Source organism: Epinephelus lanceolatus, chromosome 4, assembly GCF_041903045.1.
Source record: "Epinephelus lanceolatus isolate andai-2023 chromosome 4, ASM4190304v1, whole genome shotgun sequence".
Lineage (NCBI taxonomy): Eukaryota > Metazoa > Chordata > Actinopteri > Perciformes > Serranidae > Epinephelus > Epinephelus lanceolatus.
In genome coordinates this window covers 35,645,877-35,672,858 of record NC_135737.1, presented here as the reverse complement: position 1 = coordinate 35,672,858, position 26,982 = coordinate 35,645,877, and the positions used below count along the sequence as shown (strand labels likewise).

At 40.6% G+C, this 26,982-nt stretch overlaps 3 protein-coding genes across 4 annotated transcripts in view; 2 read left to right on the top strand and 1 right to left on the bottom strand.

Moving 5' to 3' along the window:
- serpini1 (serpin peptidase inhibitor, clade I (neuroserpin), member 1) overlaps nt 1–5,986 on the bottom strand; it is a 32,859-nt gene extending 26,873 nt beyond the window's left edge. Inside the window, exon 1 of the mRNA XM_033630387.2 lies at nt 5,893–5,986. The gene's annotated coding sequence lies outside the window, so the exon portion shown is untranslated. The remainder of the gene's footprint in view (nt 1–5,892) is intronic.
- Nucleotides 5,987–8,674: 2,688 nt separating this feature from the next.
- pdcd10a (programmed cell death 10a) lies at nt 8,675–23,156 on the top strand. Of its 2 annotated transcripts, none has more exons than XM_033630417.2 (8): nt 8,675–8,828; nt 12,097–12,290; nt 16,329–16,382; nt 16,569–16,686; nt 17,261–17,387; nt 19,784–19,862; nt 19,958–20,040; nt 20,431–23,156. In XM_033630417.2, the coding sequence occupies exons 2-8, from the start codon at nt 12,207–12,209 to the stop codon at nt 20,510–20,512; spliced, it is 627 nt and encodes a 208-aa protein (XP_033486308.1). In that variant the 5' UTR covers nt 8,675–8,828; nt 12,097–12,206; the 3' UTR covers nt 20,513–23,156. The 2 variants fall into 2 exon arrangements, with proteins under 2 accessions (XP_033486308.1, XP_033486309.1); XM_033630418.2 differs by having other exon boundaries at nt 8,814–8,953.
- Nucleotides 23,157–24,138: 982 nt separating this feature from the next.
- LOC117259221 (cilia- and flagella-associated protein 337-like) overlaps nt 24,139–26,982 on the top strand; it is a 40,566-nt gene continuing 37,722 nt past the window's right edge. Inside the window, exon 1 of the mRNA XM_078167173.1 lies at nt 24,139–24,826. The gene's annotated coding sequence lies outside the window, so the exon portion shown is untranslated. The remainder of the gene's footprint in view (nt 24,827–26,982) is intronic.

The window sequence follows — 26,982 nt, the reverse complement described above, 5'->3', positions numbered from 1 at the left end:
TGAGGGGGAAACACTGAGCATAATCTTATAAAGTAGAAACTGTCTCTCCAGCAACTGCAGGATTGTCTCATTTACAGCATTCCATTTGTTAAGTGGCCAATTTGATAAATTCAATTTCCTCGTGCATAGGAAATTATTATTAAGTGTGAAATGTGTTATAGATTATTATTTATTTTTGTAATTGAGAAGCCAACAAGAGATACGTGCTGCTGTGGAGAGAGAAACCCTGATTAGCTAAAACTTCCACAGTCTCATGAGTAGTGGAGAGACTATTTCATTTGTAAAGTGCCCTCCTGTATTTCCGAGTTTCAGTCACACCCTCACAGCAATGGCACAATACATGGGGTTTCTGGTGTTTGCCCATTTCATTAAACAAAGAAATTCTACCCCTGCAGTTTATATCCGTCCCTGTGGCAGATACAACACCTCACCTACAGCTCATCCTTACCACAGCAGCTTGTTAGAAAATGACACAACGTGCTACAGACCCTGCCTGAAGTCCCAGGATGCTCACTGTACACTCCACAGAGGGCAAACAGAGGTTAACAACCCTTTATTAATCCCCGCTAACAGAGACACCCAGAGGGACACACACACACACACACACACACACACACACACACACTCACAGAGCGATAAAGAGGTATAAAGACAGTTTAATACACTGAGAGAGAGAAGGGGAAAAAAAGACGAGACAGAAACCAACAAAAACAAAGACGACACATGGGTTGGACATTAGCAAAAGAGAGGCGAATAAGGGGGACAGGAAGAGCACTGAAAAGCTGAATGGAAGCAGCCTCCACGAAGACACCAGCATTGACTCGGAGCCAATGATATCTAACGACCCCCTGCATGGCATGGCAAGATGGTTGACTGCTCCCCACACTCTGCCAAGACACACTCAACAGTGTCTCTTTTCTTTCTATCAGAAAAACACACACAGACACACACACACACATACACTAGCAGCTATGGCGCTGTGGGAGCACAGCTAGGAGGTTTGAGCTGTAATTGGATCGGCCTCTATTTGGGGTCAGTGGTAAAAGTGAAAAGACTGGAGGCTTTTTCAAATGGACTAAAGACCGGGGAGACACTGGAGCACAGGAAAGGTCACTATCAACTAGTCCTATGGGGGAGACATGCACGTACATGTGTGTGTGTGTGTGTGTGTTCGATGGGGGGTGTAAAGATTGAGACAAGGCAGGTGACGCCGAAAAAGAAGTGATAGCCCTGTGAGATGGAGACGGAGAGAGCAGAGACGGCAGGGTGATAATAAAAGTGTTTGAATCGCTCACAAACTGAACTGTTCAAATTATTTTGCTCACTTCAGAGGGAGGGCGGAGGGTTAGCCGGCGAACAGGTGTGAAAATTGAGAAGAGATTGAGAGAGACAATGACGGTGACAAGTGAGACAATTAGGAGAGTAATTCAAATTGATTTGGTATTTGAGCCGTGGAGTTTGAGCGAGGGGAAAATATGGGTATTACCAAATCTCTTCAACCATCTCGCTGTCCTCCTCAGAGAGATCTGTCTCTGTCCCCGCCACCGTCCCTCGTCTTCACTCAGCCCCAGTCCTCAGTGCCATCAATCAATCTGCAGATCGATACCAGGTTGCGTGTGTGTGTGTGCATATGTGTGAACCAGAGAGTTGCTGTAGGCTGCACAGAGCGTAGAGGGTTGAAAACATTCAGTACGAATTATTGCCTTAATCTTAATCTTAATCTGACTATAACTGGACAACTGAAGTGCATGTAAACGCGTTACTCCGACTAATATCAGAGTTCTCCAACTCCGATTAAGACACCCAGATAATGCAATTGGAATTCCATTTTCTCCGGCATGTATACGCCTTAATCGGAGTTAAACTAGACAATGCATGTGCGCATGCTCCACACCCCCCACGCTGGCATGTGATCCCGGAACAGACAAGACATACTATTGTTGTAGCCCTCCAACTGCATACAGCGTTCTTGTCTGTCTCTCGAAATCACCATGACCACGAGGGATAGCGTGCACCTTATCTGTACAATCAGTAACGCGTACATTACATACGAGATGAACAAAGCTGTACGATTATCCATCTTGCTGTTGTTCGAAAATGCCGGTCTGCCGCCTGACTCCAGTTGTTTATTATTAAGTGATGTAATAGGTCAACCGGAAAGGGGGGCGTATTAACCCGCTGAAACGACGCATATCGCCACCTAGTGTTGAGGAGGAGGACATGTTCCCGTCAGTAATTCAATTTTCTCAGTTGCATGTAAACTGGGACAAGGACAGAAGTCCGATTAGACGCCAAAATCGAATTTTGAGCATAGCTCGATTAAGCTGTGCATGTAAACGTACTGACTGCTGTGAAGTGGCAGTAAGTTCCTTTAAATCTGTATAATCTTGTATAGAGTTTTGTATAAAGTTATAGACAAGTATAATATCCACCAACTCCAAAGAAGTACTGTTTCAAAATGACTGCTTTTAAATATTAAAGAGTAAACCAGTATCTTGGCAGAATATATCAGATAATGTTCTCTTTATTTTAGAGGTTTCTGTTCTGAGATAACAGAACAGAGGGCTGCAATTGTTTTAGTTTTTGTTTTATTTTATTGCGGATTCATCTGTAGATTATGTTCTTGATTAATTGATAAGTTGTTTGATGTGGTCTATAAAATGTCAGAAAATGTTGGAAAATGTCAAAAAGCATTTCCATAAAGCCCAAAATGAAGTTCTCAGATATCACGTTTTGTCCACAACCCAAAGATATTCATTTTCATGTCATTGAGGAGTAAAGAAACCAGAAAATATTCTAATTTAAGAAGCTGGAATCAGAAAATTTCAGCTTTTTTTCCTTAAAAAGTGTACTAAACCGATTATTTGATTACCAAATTAGTTGCACTGTAAAATTCAATTCAGTTTTTTATATAAAGCCCAATATCACAAATCACTTTTTGCCTCAGAGGGCTTTACAGCATGTGACATCCCTCTGTCATTTGGACCCTCACAGAGGGTAAGGAAACCCCCCCCCAAAGAAACCCTTTAACGGGGAACAAAAAAAAGGTAGAAACCTCAGATTTGGTATTTGAGACTTGGAGTTTGAGAAAGATGACTTGGATACAAAAGGATTTTGTAGGTTGGTAAATAAAACACATGCATATCATTTTAATTTTAACTTAGTATATTAGTCAGCAAGTAAAATAATTGATAATGGGTAAATTAAACCTACTCTACCGATTTGTCAACAGTAACAACTGCAACTGCTACTCCAAGATATACTGCATAATCCCTGCACTGCAATACGTGCATGTGTCAGCACCCATGCCACGCCAAAGTCAGTTTCATCTGCGGGACCGGAGACTGTTGAGCTGCATTCAAACACTGCATACTCCTCTTGGTTTCTGTTTCTCAGATGAGCTAGGAGTGGGAGTGGGAGTTTGCATGTTCTCCCCGTGTCAGCGTGGGTTTTCTCCAGGTACTCCAGCTTCCTCCCACAGCCCAAAGACATGCAGGTTAATTGGTGACTCTAAATTGCCTGTAGGTGTGAATGTGAGTGTGAATGTCTGTCTCTATGTGTCAGCCCTGTGATAGTCTGGTGACCTGTCCAGGGTGTACCCTACCTCTCGCCCAATGTCAGCTGGGATAGGCTCCAGCCTCCCGTGACCCCTAACTGGATAAGTGGTTATGGAAAATGAATGAATAAATTAATAAATTTACCTAGGAAGTTTGAGTGTGTCATAGCTTTTAAATTCAGATACGTCTTTACTCAAGACATGAGATGAAAGCTTCTCAAACAAACAGAGTGCAAATTGTTACCTCACGTTTATTAAGTAGATTCTCCAGGTTTGTTTTAACAGTAGTTGACAATTAATTGATTAATCGTTGCAGCTCCAGTATATATCCAGTGTTTTTTCCCTCCAACACTCAGTTTGGTGCATTCATTTAAATAAACAATTCATTTCCATTCTTTTGATTTCCTCTCTCTGCTCTCTGTAACTCCCTGATATAACTCCTGACCTCTTTCCTCTCTGAATCTCTCACTGCTCTCATCCTCCTATCTGGCCAGGTATAAACTAATCCCCTGTGTCTTTGCTGCAGCAGAACGTACAGGGGGACAAACCTGCTGCCTGAGTGCGTATGTGCAGGTGCTGCGCCTCAGTGTGTGCGTCTGTTTGGAAAGTGAAGGGAAAAGTGGAAAAAACAGCTAAAGACAAACTACTGGAATGTAGTTAACCCACTTCTCTTTATGTTTTTAATCATATACTGTAAATGTATTATATAACTTAAACTGCTGTGCTGTGTTTTATGTGCTTCTCATGTGGATGAATCCCATTTCTGGAAGACAAATGAGCAGTTTTTCACACCAATCACTGCTAGCCTTTTTTTCCACTGCATTTCTAGTAAATTCAGATTCAGTAACGACGAGCATAAAAATATTTCAGGAGGACAAAGACAGATTAAATTTGATTCCCCCCCCCACCTCACACTGCATCAAATAACAGGTTTCAGTCGAGCCTGAGATGACGTATCTGTAGCCAACTGCAGTACTTCACTACAAATTTCCTCTTATTCTCACAGCACAATATGTAACTGACAGGAAAGCGTCAACACTCCAGCACACACACACACACACACACACACACACACACACACACACTCATGCACGCAAACAAGGTTATGCTTGGCAGTCACACACATGCACAGGCTGTGCGCGGGGCGTTCAGACTCACTCAGTTGCTTCTCCCTTCCCTCATTTTGTTTCGCTAGACTGATTTGAAAGATTAATTATTGAAATGCAATTAATGCAGCGTTCAGTGGGAACAGGCAGAACACACACACACACACACACGAGTGCTAACACCATAGGAAGGGATAGTGAGAAAACAGCAGGATATCAGAAGAGATTAACCAATAATTCAGATGCATATGGGATTAATTCATTGAGATTATGACTGAAAGGGATGCTGCTTTTCTGAATATGGAGCTGCTGAAACTCTGCTGCCAAATGAGGATTTAGGAGGTCATTATCTTAGTTGCAGAGATAAAGAGATCATAGGTGGATTGAGAGAATGAGGCATGAGAAGGAGGAGACACTAAATTATTTTTTCTTTTTTTCCCCCCCTTTACATTAAATTCCAATGATTTATCCAGGGGCTGCAATGTCATTTTTAAATATAATTACATCATAATATTGTAGCTTTGAATTACAGGGGCTGGATTTTGTTTCTCTCTTAGATATCTGACCTGAATCTGCAGGTTCCTACATGGATTTCCACCAAAACCACCATGAACACACACATACACAGACCTGCATGAGGGAATAACAAGTGTGTGTATGTGTGTGTATGTGTGTGTGTGTGCGGGGTGGGGATAGGGTAGGACCAGGTTACTACAATCTGCCTCGTTAATTCACACACATTCACTCACTGCGCCTTTGCCTGTATTTCAAGGACAAGAACCACACTGCAACGCCTGGGCATGTTGTCAGTGGAGAATATGACAAACAAACAAACAAAAACAAGCAATGCAATCGTAAACCAAGCGATAAAAAATGAGCAGCAGTGGATGGTGGACACACGGTTAAACGGCTTTAATCAATAGGCTTGGAGAAATATGTTTGGCTCCAATGTGCGTCTCCACCGCCCCCTTATTAAAAGCCCACACATGTTGATTATAACATCATAATCCTTTTATACTAGTCCATAAAAATAATCCTATAACACCAACACATTCCCACACCTACATAAAAAACAATTCTAGACACAAACTCAGAAATAGCCCTAATTATTTTTATATCTCACAGAAGCTGAGCAGTTAAGGTTTATTATCCCATCATGCCATTCGGATAAACCAGTGCAGCCTGTGTGACTGAACCAGTTGTAGGTTATTGCATAAAAACGGCTCTTACCGATAAGCGGTGTTAGGTATGATGGATGGATGTGTGCGGTCTCTCTCTGCTGCTCTCCTCCAGCGCCGCAGCTCGCTGCTTGTTCATTTGCCGCAGACCCCGCCCCCTCCGCGTCCATTGGTCCAATGAACGTCGACCAAAGAGTAGCCAGGTGAAGCGAGAGGAGTCACCACTTCCTGCTTCCGGGTTTGCTTCAACCCAAGAGCGTCGGTCCTCCTGAGGGCGGCTTTATGTTGACCTGGCAGCTTTATTACACATTAATTAAGCCTCCTCAGCATAGTAAGTAACGAAGTAACAAATATCAAGCGCATAACAGGCTCTGACCGCTGCAATTTGATTAAATATTCTTGATACTGCTGTTTATGTGTATCGCTTATTGGTAGAGAAACATCTTGTCCTACAGTGCATCGGTTAATCTCATAGTGCGCTCATTAATTTGCTGTTATTTTAACTCTAAATATATATTTAATATATCACTGAAAACTGAATTGGACCAGAAACTGTTAACACACACAGTTTGTGCTTTCTAAACGTGGGAAAACGTAATAATGCTGTTGTGTAGCTCTGAAAGTGCCCCAGGCAGGGGTTAAAATAAACCACCCTGTGACTACAGAGACTACATCTGTGATTGAGGCCATTCCCACAGGTTTATGCCAATTAATTAAAAAAAAAAACATGTATTCATCTACAAATTCATGTAAATTAAATCACAGCCTCTCACAGAAAATGACAGATGCTTAAAGAGTACAGTGCAAAACATTACAATAAAGTAGTCTGAAAAAGCTGTAGGCTGCAGCTACAGTTTATAACACCTACCTTTTCAACCAAACAAAAACATATGTTTTACCAAAATATACTTATAGTAGAACCTGTGTTATTCATAAATGGGATAGAAATTCAAAATTCAAAATGTCAAGTGAACTTTATTTATATAGCTCTTTAAAAACAGCACTCACGGAGAAAAGCAAAACAAAAAAAGAAGATAAACATGATCATAACAATAAAAGCAATATAATAATAATAACAGTAATGATACCCTATTATTACTGTTATTATTGTTGATCCTGTAATCCATCTTATCCATCTTGCAGGGTCACTTTGCACATCACTTACTCTCATTCTCAGTTGCTGCTAATTATTCAGTTTGCTCAGATTTGTTTTTGATAAACATAGCAATGGCTGTATTCAGTTGTCCACTGTTGTTTCATTGTTTCTGCTTAATGTATTTGGTTCTCCCCACCTCCCCACAATTATTGAGTGTTTATACATGTGTTTTTTGTCCTTGCTGTGCAACTAATTGCCCTCCAGTAACAAAATAAAGTTGAAGTTGGAGCTGAAGTTGAAGTTCAGGTTGCTAAACATATGAGACAAAGCTTGTCTTCTAAAAAGAAAAACTCACGGTCACTCACAAATTGGTCTGGAAATATGTGGCTTTGAAAGATTCATTTTAAAATCTTGCACAATGTCTACCCTTCTAACATAACGCTGTCAAGATTTGCTGACTTAGATGAAAAATGTACATTTTGCAACAATGAACGTGAAACACTGGTACGTTTGTTTTATAGTTGTTTACATTCTATATAGTTTTTGAAAGTTTGGGAATATTTATTTGATCTATTTATTCAACCCATATTTAACCAGGTAAGTCCTGCTGAGATCAACAGTCACTTATACAAGGGAGACCTGGCCCAGACAGCAGCATACAAAAAGTTATGGCTAAACAACCACACACTGAAAATCACAAAAGCCATACAGTAATATGTAGAAATATTAAAACACCTACGCACAATGACAAGACCCATTTCACTCATTCATCCTTGTACATATGAAGGCTTTAAAGTCAGGCAGAGAGACCAGTTCACGTACTTTCAAATATTTTTGAAGGTTATTCCAAGTGAGAGGAGCAGAGCACATAAAAGTTTTCTTCCCCAGCTCAGTCCGTGTACTAGGAACAGACAACATTAACTAGAGATCTCAGACTATAGCTACAGTCAGATCTCTGTTCAATCAAAGTACAAATGTATGAAGGGAATTTACCCAGTATGGCTTTACAAATGAACAAATACCAGTGACTAGCTCAGTCCATTGGCACTTGGGTTGGGAACCGGAGGGTTGCTGGTTCAAGTCCCCGTCTGGACCAAATACGGAGCGTGGACTGGTGGCTGGACAGGTGCCAGTTCACCTCCTGGGCACTGCTGGGGTGCCCTTGAGCAAGGCACTGAACCCCCCAACTGCTCGGGCAGCCCCCTCACTCTGACATCTCTCCACTTTGTGCATGTATAGGTCCTGTTTGTGCATGTGTGTTAATGACAGCGCAGTGAAAAAAATTGAATTTCCCCTCAGATTAATAAAGTATATCAAATTAATGAAAAAAATGAAGTTTCAAAGATGTTATTTTTTACTTCGAAAGCAATGATAATAAATTGAATGCCCTACTTGTTAGTTTTTTTTGTTTGTTTGTTTTGTTTTTAATTTAACATGTGAATAACTAGAAAAGTATATCGACCATACATCATTTTATTGTTTAATTTCAGTCTGACACTTGTATCTTTGAGATTTTCTGCTCGCTATTATCTGACTTTGTATTAGTCACTCTGTTCAATAAAGTTGACATTAAAAAATACACCACCTGTACCTTTTTGGGACTTGCAGTCCATTGTGGTGGCCATTACAGTGACGACGCATGACGGAGAATCACCGAAAGAACTACAACCAGCCTCTCCTGTGATACCAACGCTCAGCTCTTAACACCGCCCACCCCGGCTCTCAGCTCCAGCTTTGTCTGGCACAAAACTTCCTGAATGAGACTGAAACCATAAAAGGAGGCGTAACTGAAGGGAAACAGCAGCAGCACCTGTGTGTTGTTGTGTCTTTTATATTCCCGCTGTTTCATCACCGGACATTAGCGACACAGCGCCGGTGAACTACAGACGGAGGTGAGCACCTGCTTTGAACTGCTAATCTCATGACAGCGCGTTAACGCGACCTGTGGGTGTTACTCGCTTTTTAAAACACTAAACACCTCTTTCTCTACTCTTTATTGACGACAACCTCACCACAGGTAAGTGTCGTGTATTAACTGTGACCTCTTTCTACCAGAGGGTATAGTTTTTTAGTTTTTTAAAGTGATAAACTGTGACATCACCTGGCATCACTGCCACAAAGGTGGTGTGTTCAGTGGACATGGGAAAAGGAAAGACTGTCCCAGCTGTCAAACAGAGAACTAACCTCAGTAACCTCTAAATTTCAGGAAGAAGCAAGATAGTTTGTTTCACAAATGCCACCACAGAAAAATTATGGTGCTTGGCTTGTACATGTCACAATGACTTATGCCTGTAATCTTATCAGTGGAGTGTTTTAGAGAGCTCCGATTGCCCTGTTGGCTTTGAACTCAGCTGGATGGTAATAAACTAGACATTCAAAATTGTTGTTGTGAACTTTGAGCCATTTCAATCAGGAGAGATAAATTAATGGAGTAAAGATAATACTTAATAAAGAACATGAGTGTACAGATTAAGATTTAATGGAGGTCTTAGGCACTTGGATACCAGAGGGAGATATTTTGTGATTCAGGGACATCTGAGCAGCAGACACTGGTGGTGGTGGCTGATGACTCTGAGGCAGATGAGGCTGATGAATCCATAAAGACTAGGTGGTGATGGGGAGGTGGGGCAAGGAAGAACTGCAGCTGAGAAAGAATCATATTTAAAATGAGGAGCAGTAAAATAATAGGCTGACAGAGAAGGTGTGTCACTGTGCTATTGATTGATTGTGAATCAGCTGAAAACAGGTGATGAATCAATCCACCTACCCAGACAGTGACACCTAGAGATAGTGAGCAAGCATGCGTGCAAGGAGTGAATGGCAGGGTGAGAAAGAAACTTACAGCCTGAGCATGGAAAATATCATCTTCCCGACTGAGCTTTCACTAGAGCTTCTTTTGCTGCTATGGCGACTCAAAAAGTTGTCCTGACATATTTTGACTTGTCAAGGCAGGTTAATCACAGGTGTAACTAACAAAACCAATCTCTATTCCTATTTTATTCAGGTGAGCCAGCATGCACAGTGGGCCTAACAGAGTGCCATGTGGTACACCTAAATATAATGCAGTCATTCTGCTTATTAGTTAAACCTGTGTTTGATAGCTGAAATATCTACCCGGGGGAAGTTTTATTGTGCACAGATGCATCATTAAGAAATATGAATCTAAAAAGGACTGTCTGATAATTGTATCCCTGCCTTTTTTCTCTGTTTAGAGCAGGGGTCAGGAACTTTTACTATGAAAAGAGCCATTTTTGACCAAAAATTTGTTTTTGTGTGGAGCCGCAATCGGGGGGGGGGGTAACACAGACTATCGCGTCTTAGTCTCGCCACCAGACAATCAGAGATCTCCGCCTTCTGATAGTCTGGGGACACTCCTTTCTAAACTGGAGAAAATGGCCGGCAACAAAGCAACACCTCTTGCATTTTTGAAAAGGACACGCCCTGCCGGAAACGTGCGCTCCCCCTTTTCTTGTCCGCAAGGAAACAAACACACAGAGAGCTTGAAAATGGATGCAGAGAGATTTAACTCTGTTTTATCAAACGTGTGCACAGTCCACAAGATTGTGGAAATGAAGGACTTACAGTGACTTTGTTTAAAACTTTTAACGCAGTCGGACTATGTTTACGAGCACAAGAGTTCAGCGAGCCACCGAAGGACCACCCTGCGGATTTACTATTGGTTCTGCAACATAGGGAGTTTTTTTTTAACTCTGAAATTGTATCCGCCCATCTAAACACAAAATCAGGGAGAAAGACATCAGTCTTTAGTTAAGCAAAGCATCTAAAGACTGACTTGTGAGTCTAATCGCATCTAAAATAGCCTCTCCGCATTACTAATAGGTCGAAATGAGCATTCATCAATATGCTTTAGCACAAAATGGCTGGTTAGCAGTGAGCTATTTATAGTACATTTGGTAAGAGTTGGTAGTAAAAGCAAATAAATCTGTCCACCCATCTCCATTTTCCTCTGAGACTTTTTTATTTTTAGATTTGGAGTCCATAGCGAGCCTTGCTAGGGAGTTTCAAGACTAGCCACCACAACTGAGGTTTATTTAGACATGACCCCAACAACATTCAGAGGAAAAAATGCCAGGCCGTAGACGCAGTTGACAAAATGTTAAAAACTTTTTTAAAATTCTATGTATAGGCTACGTATTTGACATACTCTTCTGTTGTTGGGAACCAACAATAAACTAGCAGATGATTGCAGTGTTTTTGGAGGCAAATAGTTAAAAAGGGAGTTAACAATGTAGCTTGGTCCTAGCCCATGTAGGGCTTTGTATACAAGGAGGAGGAGCTTAAAATCAAATCTAAATGATACAGAGAGCCAGTGCAAAGCAGCGAACTGTAGTTGCTGTCAGGTCTTTGTATGATGACTCACTGGATTCTTGAAAAGATCAGGCACACACATGAATGCAGACCTGGTATGTTAAGCAGTGACTCTGCCCTGCGATAAATGATCTGTTGTATGATGAGTTGAATGAAGACAGACGTCATATTGCATGCTTTAAAAGTGTCACCCAACAAACAATGGCAGAGGAAGAACAGGTCTTGGTGGTGTCAGATAGAGACAGAAAGAGATATCAAGGTATTAAGATGACATCATAGAGACTTTTTACTCTTATTTTAACCAGCAGGATTCACTGTTCCTCATGACAGGATTGAAGAAGAAAAATCACTGATAGTGTATGCCAAGGTTCTATATTTATCACAGTGATATTTTTATTGCAGCAGTAATATTGGAGAGGGTGTTCTTCATTCAGGTATGACTCATGCCAGTTTGTCACCATTGCACCCAGTGGGACAGTAAAGCTCACACTCCTCAGCAGTACGGCTGTTATGTGATGATCATGTCTGTGACTGAAAGGCTTTCTGGGAAGTGGTTCACACGGGATTTTATGACATGTTATGTGAAGGAATAAAGCTGGTGCATTGTTGGAATCATTATGAAATGGATTTTATGACTTTATTTCATAACCAAATTTTATGTCTCCTCTTTTCAATGCAAGCACATTTAAATACACCAAAATAAAGTGGTTGAAATGATTCCTGATTTTAACCATGGTGCATATTTAATTTCATTGTCAGTCATTTTCATCTACCGCCATCTGTCTCTTCATTCTTGTTCACTTGTCCTGCTTTCTTCGTCTTCTTCTTCAGGTCCTTGTCTGTTCCCATTCTGTCAGCCTCTGTGACTGATTGAATGAGGTGAAACTGGCATCGGTGGACAAGCACATACACAAAGGACCATTGATTGGTCAGGTATTACCATGGAGGACATGAAGAATGAAGCCGACAGAGCCTCAGTAGTCTCTATGGCTCTCTACACTGTGATGTTCCCCGTCTTTAACCAGGTAAAGAATGCAGAGTTTCAGTTGAAGTAAAAAAAAATGTGGATGTGATTGTAGTAAATTGAGGTCAAGTAGAAGAGGGTGTAATGTGTGTTTAAAGAAATGCTGTTGGAGGTTAGCTGAATGAGATTCTGTGCAAGGTTCAGATGTTTATGATGCAGCTGAATAGAGATAAGGGAACAGTAGATGTCCAGTGTTCCTTGCTAATGTTCAGTTAACAACAAGGAAGAAGTGTGAGCGAGGATATGTGCTGTCATTGTCGTTATGTGGTGTGTGTTTGAACAGTGGCCGACGAAGGCCCAAAACATTTTCATTAGGAGAAAGTTGCTGCAGCTTCAGGATCAATGCCAATTCAAAAACACAGACAGAAATCCAAAACAACTTAAACAACAGAAATGAGCTGCAAATTAAAAGAAATGCTGCAGAGAGCCAAAACAAATACATTAACAAACGATGCAGAGGCAAAAACACAAACACTGAAAACAAATGCAACAGAAAAACACTGCATAACCAGTCAACACAGCGGAAGTTCTCCAGGGCGAGCGCCTTCGACCCGACGGAGAAAGAAAGACCAGACAAGAGAGTGTGCTTGTTTTTGAAGAGGGAAGAAAAGTGAAGTAAAGAGGAGACATAAAAAGGTACGTATACTTTTTATCTGTGACCAGCAGCTCTATAGCTCGCTCTGTCAGTCTGTCGGTCAGTCTACAAAAAGTTTCCCAACCCTGGCAGCCACAGTTTTTGCCTAGTTAGTTGAAACTTGGCATGGAGATCAAGTGTGTGTGTATGTAATGGACCTGCACTTCTATAGTGCCTTTCTAGTCTTCTGACCACTCAAAGCGCTTTTTAAACCACGAGTCACATTCACCTATTCACATATGTATTCATACACTGATCACAGAGGCTACCATACAAGGCTTTTAACACACTTACACACCAATTGGGAGCAATTTGGGTTCAGTATCTTGCTCAAGGATACTTCAACAAGCGGACTGGAGGAGCTGGGGATTGAACCCCTGATCTTCCGATTAGTGGTCAGTGTGTGGAGGGCTGTTTGTGCGCGTTTGCACTTGTCTACATTTGACACTTAGTCTGTTACAGTATTATAAAAGTGCAATACATACACGTAGCTTGCATCCACTAGAAATCCAGTCTGGATTACTCGGATTAAAACAATTACAGACTCATTTCTAATCTACGTTTTCGTAGTAAGTTTTAGAGAACATTGTTTTTAATACACTGCTGGCTCATCTAACCAACAATGGCATTTTAGAGCGGCTCCAATCTGTTTATCGAGCAAACCACAGCACTGATACAGCCCTACTGAAAGCTGTAAATGACCTGAGAATTATTGCTTATGCAAACAATGTGGCTGTTCTTCTTTTAGGCTTAAGTGCAGCATTTAGTACAGTCGACCACAGTATTTTAAAAGACAGACTGAAGAAATGGGTTGGTGTCTTTGATGGTGTTTTAGCTTGGTTTAAGTCATATTTAACTGATAGACAGTCTTTTTGGCAGGCTGGGTGCTCGTATGAGACTTATGATATTCCTCAAGGAAGCATTTTTGGCCCAGTTTGGTTTCTTTTTATATATTTCCACTTGGAAACATTTTGAGCTGCCACCATATCAGTTATCATTTTTACACTGATGCCACACAATGATACATCTCTGTCACCTCTGTCACACCAAATGCCCCTAATGCACTGCACGCTCTCATTGCTTGTCTAGCTAACGTTAATGTATGGATGAGTAAAAACATTTAAAGCTAAATGAGGAAGAAACCGAGATTATTTTAACTGGACCCAAAGCAGCAAGAGAAAAACTGCACTCATTGTTTAGCTGCCTTAGCAAGCGCATTAAATCTAATGTTACAAACTTTGAAGTGGTTTTAGACACAGATTCAAATTTTAATTTGCATTTTAACAAGGTCATCAAGACATTCTTTTTTCGTTTTAGGTACATAAAGTCAGACCTTTCTAACCTAAAAAGATGCTGAAATACTCACTCAGGCTTTCAGTACCAGTCATTTAGGCTATTGCAATTTCCTTTTCACTGGATTACCCAAAAAGTCCATAAAAGAAACTACATTTAGTTCAGCAGCCTTGTTAACTAAAACAAGGAAAATGGATCACATTACCCCACTGCTTTAGTCACTACACTGACTACTTGTATGTTTTAGAATTGATTTTAAAGTTAATTTACTTGTTTATAAAGCTTTAAATGACCTTGTCCCTCCATTCATCAGAGATTTATTTTCATTTTATGTTCCAGGCAGATCACTAAGGTCCTCCACTGCTTTACTTTGAAATGTTCCTCATGTGTCCCATAAAAGTAGTGTTGAGAGTGCTTTTCAGTTTTATGGCCCTAAATTGTGGAACTCACTGCCTCTGGATATTAGAATGGTGAGCTCCTGCGGTATTTTTAAACGTAAATTAAAGACCTGTATTTTTAATTTGGAGTTTTAAGTTTTAATTACCTTATTTTGTCCGTGTTGTTATTTTTTACTCTATATTATTTATTAGTTTTTATTCTCTAGATTTTTATATACAATTATTTTGTAGTTTTTGTATGTATTTTATTGTTTTGTTGTATTGTCCTAGTCTTGCAATACTTATGTATAGTTGTATATGTTAATCCTTAAATTGTGTCTATGTCCTTTGAGTTTGCTATGTGAAGAACTTTGTATGAGGCATGTTTGTATGAAAGGTGCTATATAAGTAAAGTTGAGTTGAGCTTAACAGCTAATCCTGTCAGGGAGTCTATCCCAGTTGACAATGGTTGATAGGCAGGGTACACCCTGGACAGGTCACCAGACTATCACAGGGCTGACACATAGAGACAGACAACCATTTACACTCACATTCACACCTACGGACAATTTTGAGTCACCAATTAACCTGCATGTCTTTGGACTGTGGGAGGAAGCTGGAGTACCTGGAGAAAACCCACGCTGACACGGGGAGAACATGCAAACACAGAGGGGCTCCCCCAATCTGGGTTCAAACCAGGAACCTCTTGCTTTGAGGCGACAATGCTAACCACTGTTCCACTGTGTATGCTGATGGAAGCATTCAGCTCAAATCACTGCCATGCTTAAAGGTACACTATGCAGGAATTGTTGGTTACTGTTCGTGAACATGTAACTTCCTTTCATATGTGTGCTGCTACTACCTGGTTGCCACCTTTTTATAAAGTCCCGACCACAAGTCTGCATTGTTATTGGCTGGGGCTCCATGCCCAGAAACGTCCCTAACACAGCAAAATAGGAAGAAAGTAAGAAAAAGTGGTTATAAGTGATGATTAAGAGGGATTACTTTTTTGTTTTTGAGAAAAATCCTGCATAGTATACCTTTAACCTCACAGAGCCGCAAACATATCTGTAGAAATTAGATAAGCATAGAAGTCTTGTTTTCTATTCTCTGGCTATCTGTCTAAAAAAAATGGACAAACATAAACACATAGGGGTCAAACAACAAAAGTGACAAGACAAATACAATCAGTAAAAGATACTACTGTGCATGTGGCAGTACATACTTGAAAACAAAACAACTGGATCAATCAATCAAATAAATTACACACAACTTTTTACTGAACACAATTGTGTCCACTCATCCTGAACCTGATCGCTGTAGTCGTTTTTTATTTTTATTTTCCGATTTTAAAATATTTCATGTTCTTTTGGTTAAGTTTGAAAGGAAATTGATGATTAAAGGACTTTTTATTTTAGAGCTACACACATGTGAGTACACAGAGGGCAAAATGACAGACTGAACTTCCAGTCTGAAGTAGTGGCGAGCTCTGTAATACCAGAATATCAGCTCAGAGGAATGAAATAGATTTCAGTTCTACAGACGGACAGACTCAACACAGCTTTTCACAGCACAATAGCACAGTGTCCTTTGATACTGCAGGATTCCTGGCTTGTATGTGATGTCTGCAGAATTACATTTCAGGACAGAAGAGAGGCCATGATAAGAGCAAAGATGTGTGTTTGTGTTACAGCCACCGGCTTACGTTTGTGTGTCTGTGTTCTGTAACTTGCAGTTGGAGAAAGTCAATTCATCAGCAGCGCAGACCTTGAGAGCAGCCCTTATAAAGGTAAAAAGAAAAGTTTTCTTTTGTTAGTTGGTTTTGGATGAGCTGCCATCTTTCCTGTAATAATTGTGCCAATACTTGTACGTTTTGAATCATTTTAGACCATCAGCCGAATTTTAGATTTGATAGATTTTAGTGCCACAAAAGACCAAGGTTGACTGGGATTGCTGTGTGTCTGTGTGTTTCAAGGCAGAGAAAGAGAATCCAGGTCTGACCCAGGACTTTGTTTTGAAGATACTGGAGAAGAAGAACGTGAAAATCAACTATCATGAGTCTTTGCTTCGCATGGCTGCAGATGATTTGGAAGGTAGGATGCTCAGTGAATGGTGGGAATATGATGTGACACATAGGGCAGCCATGTAGACGTATTAAACTATCCGACATTAACTTTCTGCCAGCACATGCACTTCCAACCTAGCTTTGGTTTCTGTGATGCCTTTGCCCACATTCCATTATACCCATTCTCCACTGGGGGGAGCTGTTTCTCCACAAATCCACCACTCCCCCCTTTTTCAAATGCTCCTCCTTTCTGTCTGTAATTGAATTCCTTGTGCTGTGTACAGTGATTGATGGTAGTAATGAATTCACACATGCATACACACACACTTTGGATGAATTTTAAATGTACCTCCTGTGTGGCACAGCCCAAGTTCTGCTTTAATCCTGCCGTCGCTTAACAAACTAAACACTGTCACTTTAAAGTGTGCGCACACAGACATTCACGCAAGTATACTTGATGCTGTATTAATTTTATACATTTGCACAGCAGACCACCATTAATAATGGCTCTGCTCTTGTGTCCCCTGCAGGTATTTGCATGTGAATTGACATGCTGGGGTCTGAGGAGTTTGTGATTTTTCTCTTTGTCTTTGTGTTTTCAGAGTTGGTGATTGACAGGCAAGAGCCAGAGTTCCAGGAGCTGAACGAGAGGGCCCGCGCTCTGAAACACATCCTCAGCACCATACCAGATGAGATCAATGACAGAGTAGGCTTCCTACAGACCATCAAGTAAGACAGCTCAGTGTGTGAGTGTGAGAGTGGGTGTGCAATGTACGCCAGGTTTAATTCTATATAAAAGTTTCAGTCCAACTTCATGTATTAATTGTATATCGCTATCATGTATTAATTGTATTGTATACAAAATGCAAAATGCCTCTAGAGGATTTTGCCAACCACTGCAGTAGGTGGTTAAAATCTTTCTCTTTCATAGTTTATTTGGTGCTAAAGATTTGATACAGTGTGTGTATTTGTGTTAATGACCCCCAATGCATTAAAAATTTTTTTTTTGTGTGTGTGTGTGTGTGTGTGTGTGTGTGTGTGAGAGTTTTGGATGAAGCGCAGTGGAATACAAAATCAAAGGAAATACATGAGTATCTGTGAATCAATGCAGATTTGTTCTATGCAGCATAATGGCACAAAGACAAAGCTGAAAATCAGTCAGTAGTTCCTGGGGAGTTTTGAGGTCAGTCTGAGTCAAAACAAACACATGCACACTCCACACACTTTAGTGCATACCTTGCTATCTACAGCTAAGGTCTGTATTGTTGGTACGTTAGCAGTATGTGGTGAATAAATAGAGAATGCATAAACAGGCCAGTGGTCCTGTTCATGCTTCACACTTTGTCTGAACACACCCTAAAGGAAATGGCCACTTCAGAATGAAAATACAGACGATACTTACTGACCCTCATGCCGACAAGAAGTCTAGTGTAGTTTTTTAATCCACAGAACTCGTTCGGGGTATCGGAGGATAACAGCTAGCCGGAATAACAGCTACACTTGAAGTGCATGGAATCCACATTTGTAATGAAAAATGTAATGAAACTCTGCTAATGCATTTCAAAAATGTCAGAACAGCTCGTCCGTCTTAATCCAAGTGCCCTGAAGCCACGGCATGCAAAATTGACTTGAAAAGACGTATTTTACTCCACTTTTATAACATAATTTCTCACCGTGGTCAATTAGCCTGCCCTGCAGGCGTGCTGCATTTACATGGCAACTGGCGAAAGAGTGTTGGTGTCGTTGTGTTATCATGACATTGATTCACCCGATCTAGTATCAGTAGATGTGCTGTTTGGGCAGCAACAGAAAAGTACAATATTGTGAATGTTAAAATTAATGTGCAGATCATCCTTTGTGCACTCATGTAATAGTTGTTATTCCACTGTAACACAATTTATTTGGCTTCTTGTAACAGAAATAGGTTAGTAGTATACAGCTGTTAATTATTATTATTATTGTTATTATTATTTTTTCGCAATGGAATTGGAATTGGATACTCAGTATATTTAGGTATTGGAATCAGTATCAGGAAGAAAAAAATGGTGTCTGAACATCTCTAGAGATTGAATTTAATTGTGTACATCCACAGGTTGTTTGACATTTAATGGACATTTAATGGAATTTGCCATTTTTTTCCAACTGGTCAGTTGTGCTATATCTACGACTGGTTAAAAAATAAAAATCAGCATTTATGTCAAATACACAATTTTTCAAGTCCTATTTTTAATTTGCAACACAAGTGTCGAGCATGGCAGTTCATTGGCAACCTTGGGAACAGCAGCCATGTCAACTCAATCGGTCTTCAGCTGTTCGATACTCGATACTTAGAACTATCCATGAACAAGATACTAAACCCCGAACTGCTCCCAATGGCTGTTCCGTCTGTGTTTGAGTGTGAGTGTGTTAAGGTGGCAACTTGTATGATAGCCTCGGCCACTAGTGTGAATATGTGTGTGACTAGGTGAATGTGACTCGTAGTGTTGAAAGTGGTTTGAGTGGTCAGATGACTAGGAAGGTGCTGTGCAAGTGCAGGTCCATTTCGCAGTCTTCCATCTCACGCAACGTCTTAGTCTTCATCAGCCTGTGGAACTAGTTAAAGTGTTTAGAAATTAAATCATTAAAACATGCAATACACACACACATTTTAGTATTAGACATGTCTTTTTATGTTATAGAATAGTGATGACAAAACTGTGAAGTCCCTGCATGCCATTTTATATCCCTGTCCACTGCACCACACTATACACATACACACACTACAGAGAGAAAGTGAAAGACATTTCATTTTCTTGGCCCACTTTGCCATTATTTTGATCGAATTCAATACTCTTAGTGAGTCACTGCTTAAGTTACTTACCCAGCGGAGGGCTTAGAAATGAAGTCAATTCAAAAGGAATGCTGAAAAATTAAAGTTATGAAACGGCAGATTTCAAGTGCATACGAGGGGAGAAAAAGTTGAAGGTGAAAGCATGCTCGTGAGAAAAGGGAAAGAAAAAGAGACGACGAGCAGGATCAAGGAAACTGTAGTTATCAGGGTATCAGTGCCTGACAAGAAACAGACAGATTTGGCGATATTGTTTTGCTAACGTGCATTTATTTGTGTGTGTGTGTGTTATCCACAGAGACATCGCCAGTGCCATCAAGGAGCTGCTAGACACAGTTAACACTGTCTTCAGGAAATACCAGTATCAGAACAGACGCGTAAGTAGATACATGAGGAAGACAAAGTGCATTTAAACAAACGTAGCTTCTGTGGAATAAGTGGAGCTGAAAGGATGTCTGTGTTTATTGGTTAGGCACTGGAACAGCAGAAGAAGGAGTTTGTGAAATACTCCAAGAGCTTCAGTGTCACTCTCAAAACCTACTTCGGAGATGGAAAGTATGATACTGTTTCTAGTTATTCTCTATTTCAGGAGGTTTTTCTGTCGGTTTTCTGTCCTCGCTTTCAATCATTCAGCCTTTTCTTTTTCACATGCACACACTTCTGCCAACGCATTTTAATAGCTGCACACGCACGCACACACACACACACTGTCACCACCATGTAAATGGTTGTCGTTTGATCACAGGCCCGCTTCTATCAAATCCACCATTACTGAATAATTCCCTTGACCCATTTCCTGTGGTTTCACGCTGGATTGTATTCTCTGAAGCCTGACATTCTCCATTCCAGCCAGATCAAAGTGATCAATCCTAATATTGTTGCCATGGTTTCTTTGCTGTGTGATTGACACGTGTGTCCTTGTGTCTCTGTCACGGTTGTTTCCAGAGTAATAAACGTGTTTGTCAGCGCCAACCGGCTCTGCCACCAAACCAACATGATACTGCAGGCCTTCAAGATACTGGCGTAGGAACCCGAGAAGACGCGCACACACACACACACACACACAGATGTTTTCATTAGTGAGTAGGTGATATGAGGCTTTGTAATTTGTAAAGACATTTTGTTATTTTGGGCTGTATAATTTATGATTCTGTGGCTTTGAGGGGAGATCAGGTAGTTTGAGGTTCAAAGTGAATCAGGTTGACAGTAATTGCCAGGGATTTTTAACTCTCTTTTATGTTGTTCTTTTATCAGATTCTTAAGTCGATATTTCTTCGTTCCTTTATACATTTCCCTCTCTGTTAAGTGCTCTGTGGTGCTGAAAAAGTTTTGAGGAAATGTGATTATTTCCCATGTCCTTAAAAGTTTGGTGATTGCGCAAGTCTAAAAAAGTACAATGGAGAAAAAAAAAAGTGGGACTCAGTTTCCAAACACATTCCCACATTTTTGCGCCTTTACTCTCTTTTTATTGTCCGTTTTCCTTTTGTTAGAGGTAATCTTGATCTATACGATGGAATCACGTACCTGCCGATAATATCCTGCCGCTATCAGCATACATCACATTCGACTTAAATCTAATAGGTTCAGATTCTGTCAGGAGAAACTTTCAGGAATTTGAAATGGAGGCTGCGTTCACTGTCTGCTGTCATTGTCCTGTACTGTTCTAGAGTGCACTGCTTCACCCGGTGCATCATAAGCACAGCATATCCAGGTGAGCTGTCTAACTTTGTACTTTAGTCACAGAAATATCTACATTCCCTTAAAAACACGTACAAAAAACAAATGAAGATTCCTCTTTATTCACCTCTTTTATTGCCAAACTTTATATATGTATATGTGTATAAGTGCACCATGAGAAAAGTTGATGAAACAATCAAAAGGCATTGCTTTTCGTTGTTTTCTATGAGCAGACAAACACTCCTAGCATCAAACACTAAGTACCTGAAATCAACTCAACCATCTTTATTCAACACATAATTTCGTGATATCCTTGCAGTCATGGTGTTAAATAATAAATCCCGAGTCCTCTTGTCTGGGACCGAGACAAGACTGCAAGATGCGGTCGAGTCCGAGACACGACGGAGACCAAAAAGAGACCAAAAAGTGGTCTCAAGACCAAGACCCATCTTGAGTACTACAACCCTGGTACACTGTCAGCTTTGTTTGCCGTATATCAGTGGTTTAAACCATTTCTTTTTCTTGGGACCTCTTAATTAGCTACTTGTGCAGCCCTGTCTCCCAGCCCAAGTCATTTGAATCAGCAAACACATTTTGACGGAAACTTAATGCAGAGCAAATTATGTTTTCAATTAACATAATGAGGAAATGTTGCTAGTTAATGTATCTAGCAAGTTGCGAAAATGTTGATACTGAACGCATCAGCAAAATGCTCACTGACAACATATTTCAGTTGTTTTCTGCCAAAATAGGCAATTATGCAATACACCATCCACTTCTAGTGACTACAGCATTACTTTTTTAATTACTGTTTTTTTATTAGCAGTTAGCTTAAATCACAATCTTTCCCCAAAGTGCATTTGTGCCTGAATTTAAGACGAGAGTCCTTGCTATAACATTTTTGTTTTTTAAATGTAACCAAAATCATGATCTTTCCCTAAACGTAACCAAAGTGCTTTTGTTACCCAAACCAACGATAGGAGTCTGGACACAAACCCGAAGTTCTGGTGTCAAGGTCCTGCACTTTGTACAATTAAGAAAGCAGTTTAATTACGGACGAATGTAATTTCCAGGAGACAGACTTGACATGTGACATGGGGTGGGAGAAGTTCAACCACAGTGATTTTTTTCCCTTTTTCTGATCATTTGATGTAAAGCAAAAACAATTATGTATGAATTTCTTTCTTTTTTTTTTATCCTGTATCTGCACAAAAATTCAAATCTACCATAAAACTCTTTGAACCCTACATTTCACTTCATTGTTTGCTGGTGAAAGTTCATTTCCCCCTCCTTTTGTAAATGTGGCAAACTTCACCATCGATGGCAGGAGATCACACTGGGATATTTCCAGCAAAGCCATCACAGTGTTTGATCAAAGATTTTTTTTTTTTTTTTTTTTTTTTTTTTTTCAGAAATCCACTGACATCTGTTTGAATGTCACATATTTTACATCAATGAGCAAATCCTTTGTTTTGTGCTCCAATTTGTAGCACAGTCTCACACGGGGGAGTGCAAGGGCACAGCTGCAATCGTGGGCACAACCTGGTGCTGAAAAACAGGTCGGCTGGTAGAGTCCAAATTCAAAAGTAGTTGAAGGTCATTGCGACAAATGCCAGAAGCAGACTTGGTTCAGTGAAAGAAGGTACAACAGAGGAAGTTAAAGGACTTCAGTAATATTTCTCAGAATGATCAAGTGTAACACTCACTGGGTATTCTTTTCAACTTCTAAAGATATGAATATGTAAAAAACACAATTGTTAAATGATGGTTAGTGACTTAATTGAAGTTTTATCCAGATTTGTAAGAATTTGAAGCAGCAGATTTTGATCTTAATAAGCTTACAAGACTGTATTTGATCATGACTGTATCATTTCTCTCTCTGTCTTTCTCTCTGCCTGATACTTAAATTGCCATGGCAACATTCTCGAACCAATGTAAATAAAATTCCTCAAGGACTATTAAACAAGAGTCACGAAGGTTGACTTGAGAAAGCATTTTTTTCTCTTTTTATTTGAAATTAAAGGAGTTTTGTCACATGAGAAAGATTTTCAAAAGTGGGTCTCTCTTCGGATTTCCATTGTAGTATGAAAGTGGTTCATCTCTGCTCAGTTGCCCTTGCGTTCTCTTTCTTCACATGCACCTCTTTCCTCCCAGTACTAAGATCCGTACCCATTTTTTCCCCCCATTCCAGCAACTTCATTCTTCTCCCTGTATAATAGTGGATTTTCCATGGTGGATTTGTGGTGGGCTATTTTTGGGCTCTGTACTGGCTCCTACATGCACCACTGTAATCCAATTGTGATAGAGTTAATTTTTAAAGCTTTATTATTGAAATTGCTGAGACCTAATTTTCTGATCCTGTCAGCGTTGACGACCGCTGTAATCAGCTAATTCAAGTTATTCCAGGCCATTAAGTCACTCGCAGGGATTGGTCGTGGTCACTGAAGCAGCGGGGAGGAAGGGGAAGTGATCATATCTGTGTTGGATGTAAAGTTTCTGTCTGCGTACATGCTCGCAGTCATATTTGTCTCAATTTAAAAACCCCCAGTGAGACTTTCTCCTTTTTTTCTTGTGTGTGTGTGTGTGTGTGTGTGTGTAGCTACGAGTGACCCACAGGAAGTTCTCTCAAAGGCATTCGAATGGCACTATAAAGCTCTGGTGGTGTGTGGTTTATTTTCGTCCAGGTCCAGGTTCACATCAGTGTGTTTTTTACTTGTTTCAATGCACAAACACTTTTATGAGCAGCAGTAGAATACCAATGTACTTGTGAGTTGTGTTGCTGTAGCTATGGTGTGTGTGTGTATCTGGGTAGGGTGGTAATTGTACCCCACACAGATTATCTCCTCTCCAGTGCCTAATCTGTGAATAGAAGTAACACACACACACACACATTGTTACGTACAGACGATAGGGCCTGGACTCACAAACACAACTCTTTTTGACTACTTGGTTGCCAGGAAACTTAGTCTGAGTCTTTGAGAGTGAGGGATAATAAAAGAAAAGAATTGTGTGTGTGTGTGTGTGTATGGCCTCAGCCACTGTCTGGGCTACTGGGGGCAGTTAGTTAACTCTCTCTGGGTGTGTGCGTGCTGCAGCCAAGGCTGGTAGCATTGATTGCTTCTCAGACATCGCCGGCTTAGACAAACCTCTGGACACAAAGAACCTCCTACGGACAAGACCCAGCCAAGGCCAAGAAGGACCAAGCAGCGGCTGAGGATTTGTTTGAAATGTCATACATTTAAAAAATGGTGTTTCAACACCTCAGAGCACGGGGGATTCTGGGACAGTTTTCTGTGGACACCCGTTGTGGACTGAGAAGATGAAATTGGTCATCTTGGGTAAGTTTGAATTTGTTATTAAGTGAGAGAGTGTGCTCAGCTCGACGATATGGGCTTCATTATTAAAAACCTGCTTGACTGAAGCGTGTGTACACACTGGGAGTCCGGGGAAAGGCACAGCTAACTTGACAGTGATGTTGCCAGGCCAAGAGGCTGTCATTATGCAGTTACAGCCTGCTGCTGAGATGGCTTTTTGGACAGTTTGACTGCAGCGGATGATACTCTGTGCTACTTTAATGAATTCCGGATAGAAATCCAGCAGTGACAGTTTGGAGAGAGTTGACTGGACCTTAAGGGGCCATCGAGGAAGACGAGAAGCAGCTCTGGTAGGTGGATTTGTTCACCAGCAGATATGATAGCACTATACTACATATTTTTGCTGTTAAAGGTCCAGTGTAGGATTTAGTGGCATCTACTGGTGAGGCTGCAGATTACGTGTAGGAGGACTACAGTGGCCAATGTGCCAATGGTCCTGTCTAGAGTCAGTGTGTTTATCCATTTTCGGTTTCTGTTAAACAACATGGCCAACTCTGTGGAAGAGGAGCCACTAATGGGTGTTTAAAAATAGGTGGAGACAATGTTTGAGACATGCCGCTGCAGTATAAATGGATCTTCCGCATTGTGGGGCCCATAAAGCAAGCACACTAGAGACTTACAGTGGTTGGACAGCTAACTTCATTTTAGCCCCCTACTAACTTGAATTGGGATAAAAAATATTTAATTATGTGTCTTCTCTAGACTCAAAATGCTTTCTGACCAAATCATCAAATCCTGACAGTGAAATGAGTCACTTTGTAGGGGCTGTGACGCTCAAAAAAATGTATCCACTGATTTACAGATGTCTCTTTCACAGTGTAATCTATTCTATTCTATAAGTATTTTTGGGCCCCATGGCATCATGTGACAGACCCAGAAGTTGTAATTTCATGTTTGGCCACTTTGTAAAGTTGTCTTGTTGGCTTGGTTCTTTCTAAGGTCACGAAAATGAGGCATGGCCCGGCAACTTGAGGTGCTGCATGCATTAAAATTAGTTTAGAAATTTAGAGTGAATTAAAAGCCGACAACACCACCTAGGAATCTACAGAGCCCGGGACCCTGAACAAAGGGCTCACAGGTTTTACAAAAAAATCAGAGGAGCGGTTTTAAAAAAAAAACAAGCAGGAGGATAAAAGTCAATTAAAGGGGAAATTATTACAATTAAAGATAAGCAATGATGGTACAATTAATCACTAGTGTTAAATTATAAAACACTAAAAATGGCTGTTCAGCAGTCTGCTATAACCCTAACAATCAGTCCGGTCTCATTCAGCAACTCCTTCCGAGGTCCTCCCTTTTGGCATCACACCAACTCCAGCCTTGCACAACTTCCACGCTGACCCCAAATTGCCCCAACCATTGGATCTGCAGAAGCAGTGTGTCCCCCACTGCTACCCTAGCTTCAATAGTGTGTCCTGGCCTGCCTCATTATATACAAGAGTACTCACGGTCTTCCTGGGCGACTTCCCGCTGCCAATCCAGGCTTTAGTAGAACGACCTTGGCGGACACTGTCAACTGCACGTCTCCTTGCTGCACTTATCGGGGATGTGGCTGGTGACTCTCAGGAGGACCAGCGTGGTCGCTTCCTGCTTCACCCTGCCTCAATAAATCCATCTAATCGGGTCCCTCCGCACCTGTTGTTCATCAGGTGATTAGGTCATATGCCTCTGGGTGTGGGTGTGTCTTTCAAGTTCATAAAAAACGCACCTCAAAACAGACTAAAAACAAGCAAAGCGATTAAAAATACAGCCACAGCAACCCAGATAAAATCATATAAAAACACACAAGGTTAAATAAAAGCACAGCACACTGATTAAAAAAAATGCAAATGAATAATAAACACAGCAAAACATGACATAGACACAGATTTTTGACCCAATTCTTATTTTCAGGTGATTATTTAAAGACTAATGAAAACATATTATATACCACTGCTACCAGGAGACGTCCCTAAAACCTACACATTGGACCTTTAAGTTGTGTTGTAAAATTATGTACAATTGAAAGCAGTTTTATAAATGTTGGATATGTTTGTTTGTTCAAACACTTGTATATCTATCGTGCTTGAGCTCAAAATATGGGCCTCTTTTTGTGTTAATTCATGGAACTGTGTAATCTCATAAAGACTGATGCCAGCTTCTTGCCCCAAAACAAGTCAGGATGTCTTTTCATGCATTACTGTGACATATCTGTTTCAGCCTAACACTTTCTGTCAGTGTAAATAAAGAGGTGGATGAGCCGTCATATCAAGATCATGTTGCAGTTAATCGGAATTATAAAAAACATAATAGCTGCAGCAAAGCATTGATTTTTGCTTTCATTACACACCCTGTCATCTGAATCTCAGCTCAGTTTGATGCCCCTTCCAGTGAATTTGTCTCATAAATGTTTATACGGGGCTGGAAATGAAACCGAGGGTTTGCTGTCGTCTCCCCTTTGTAGTGC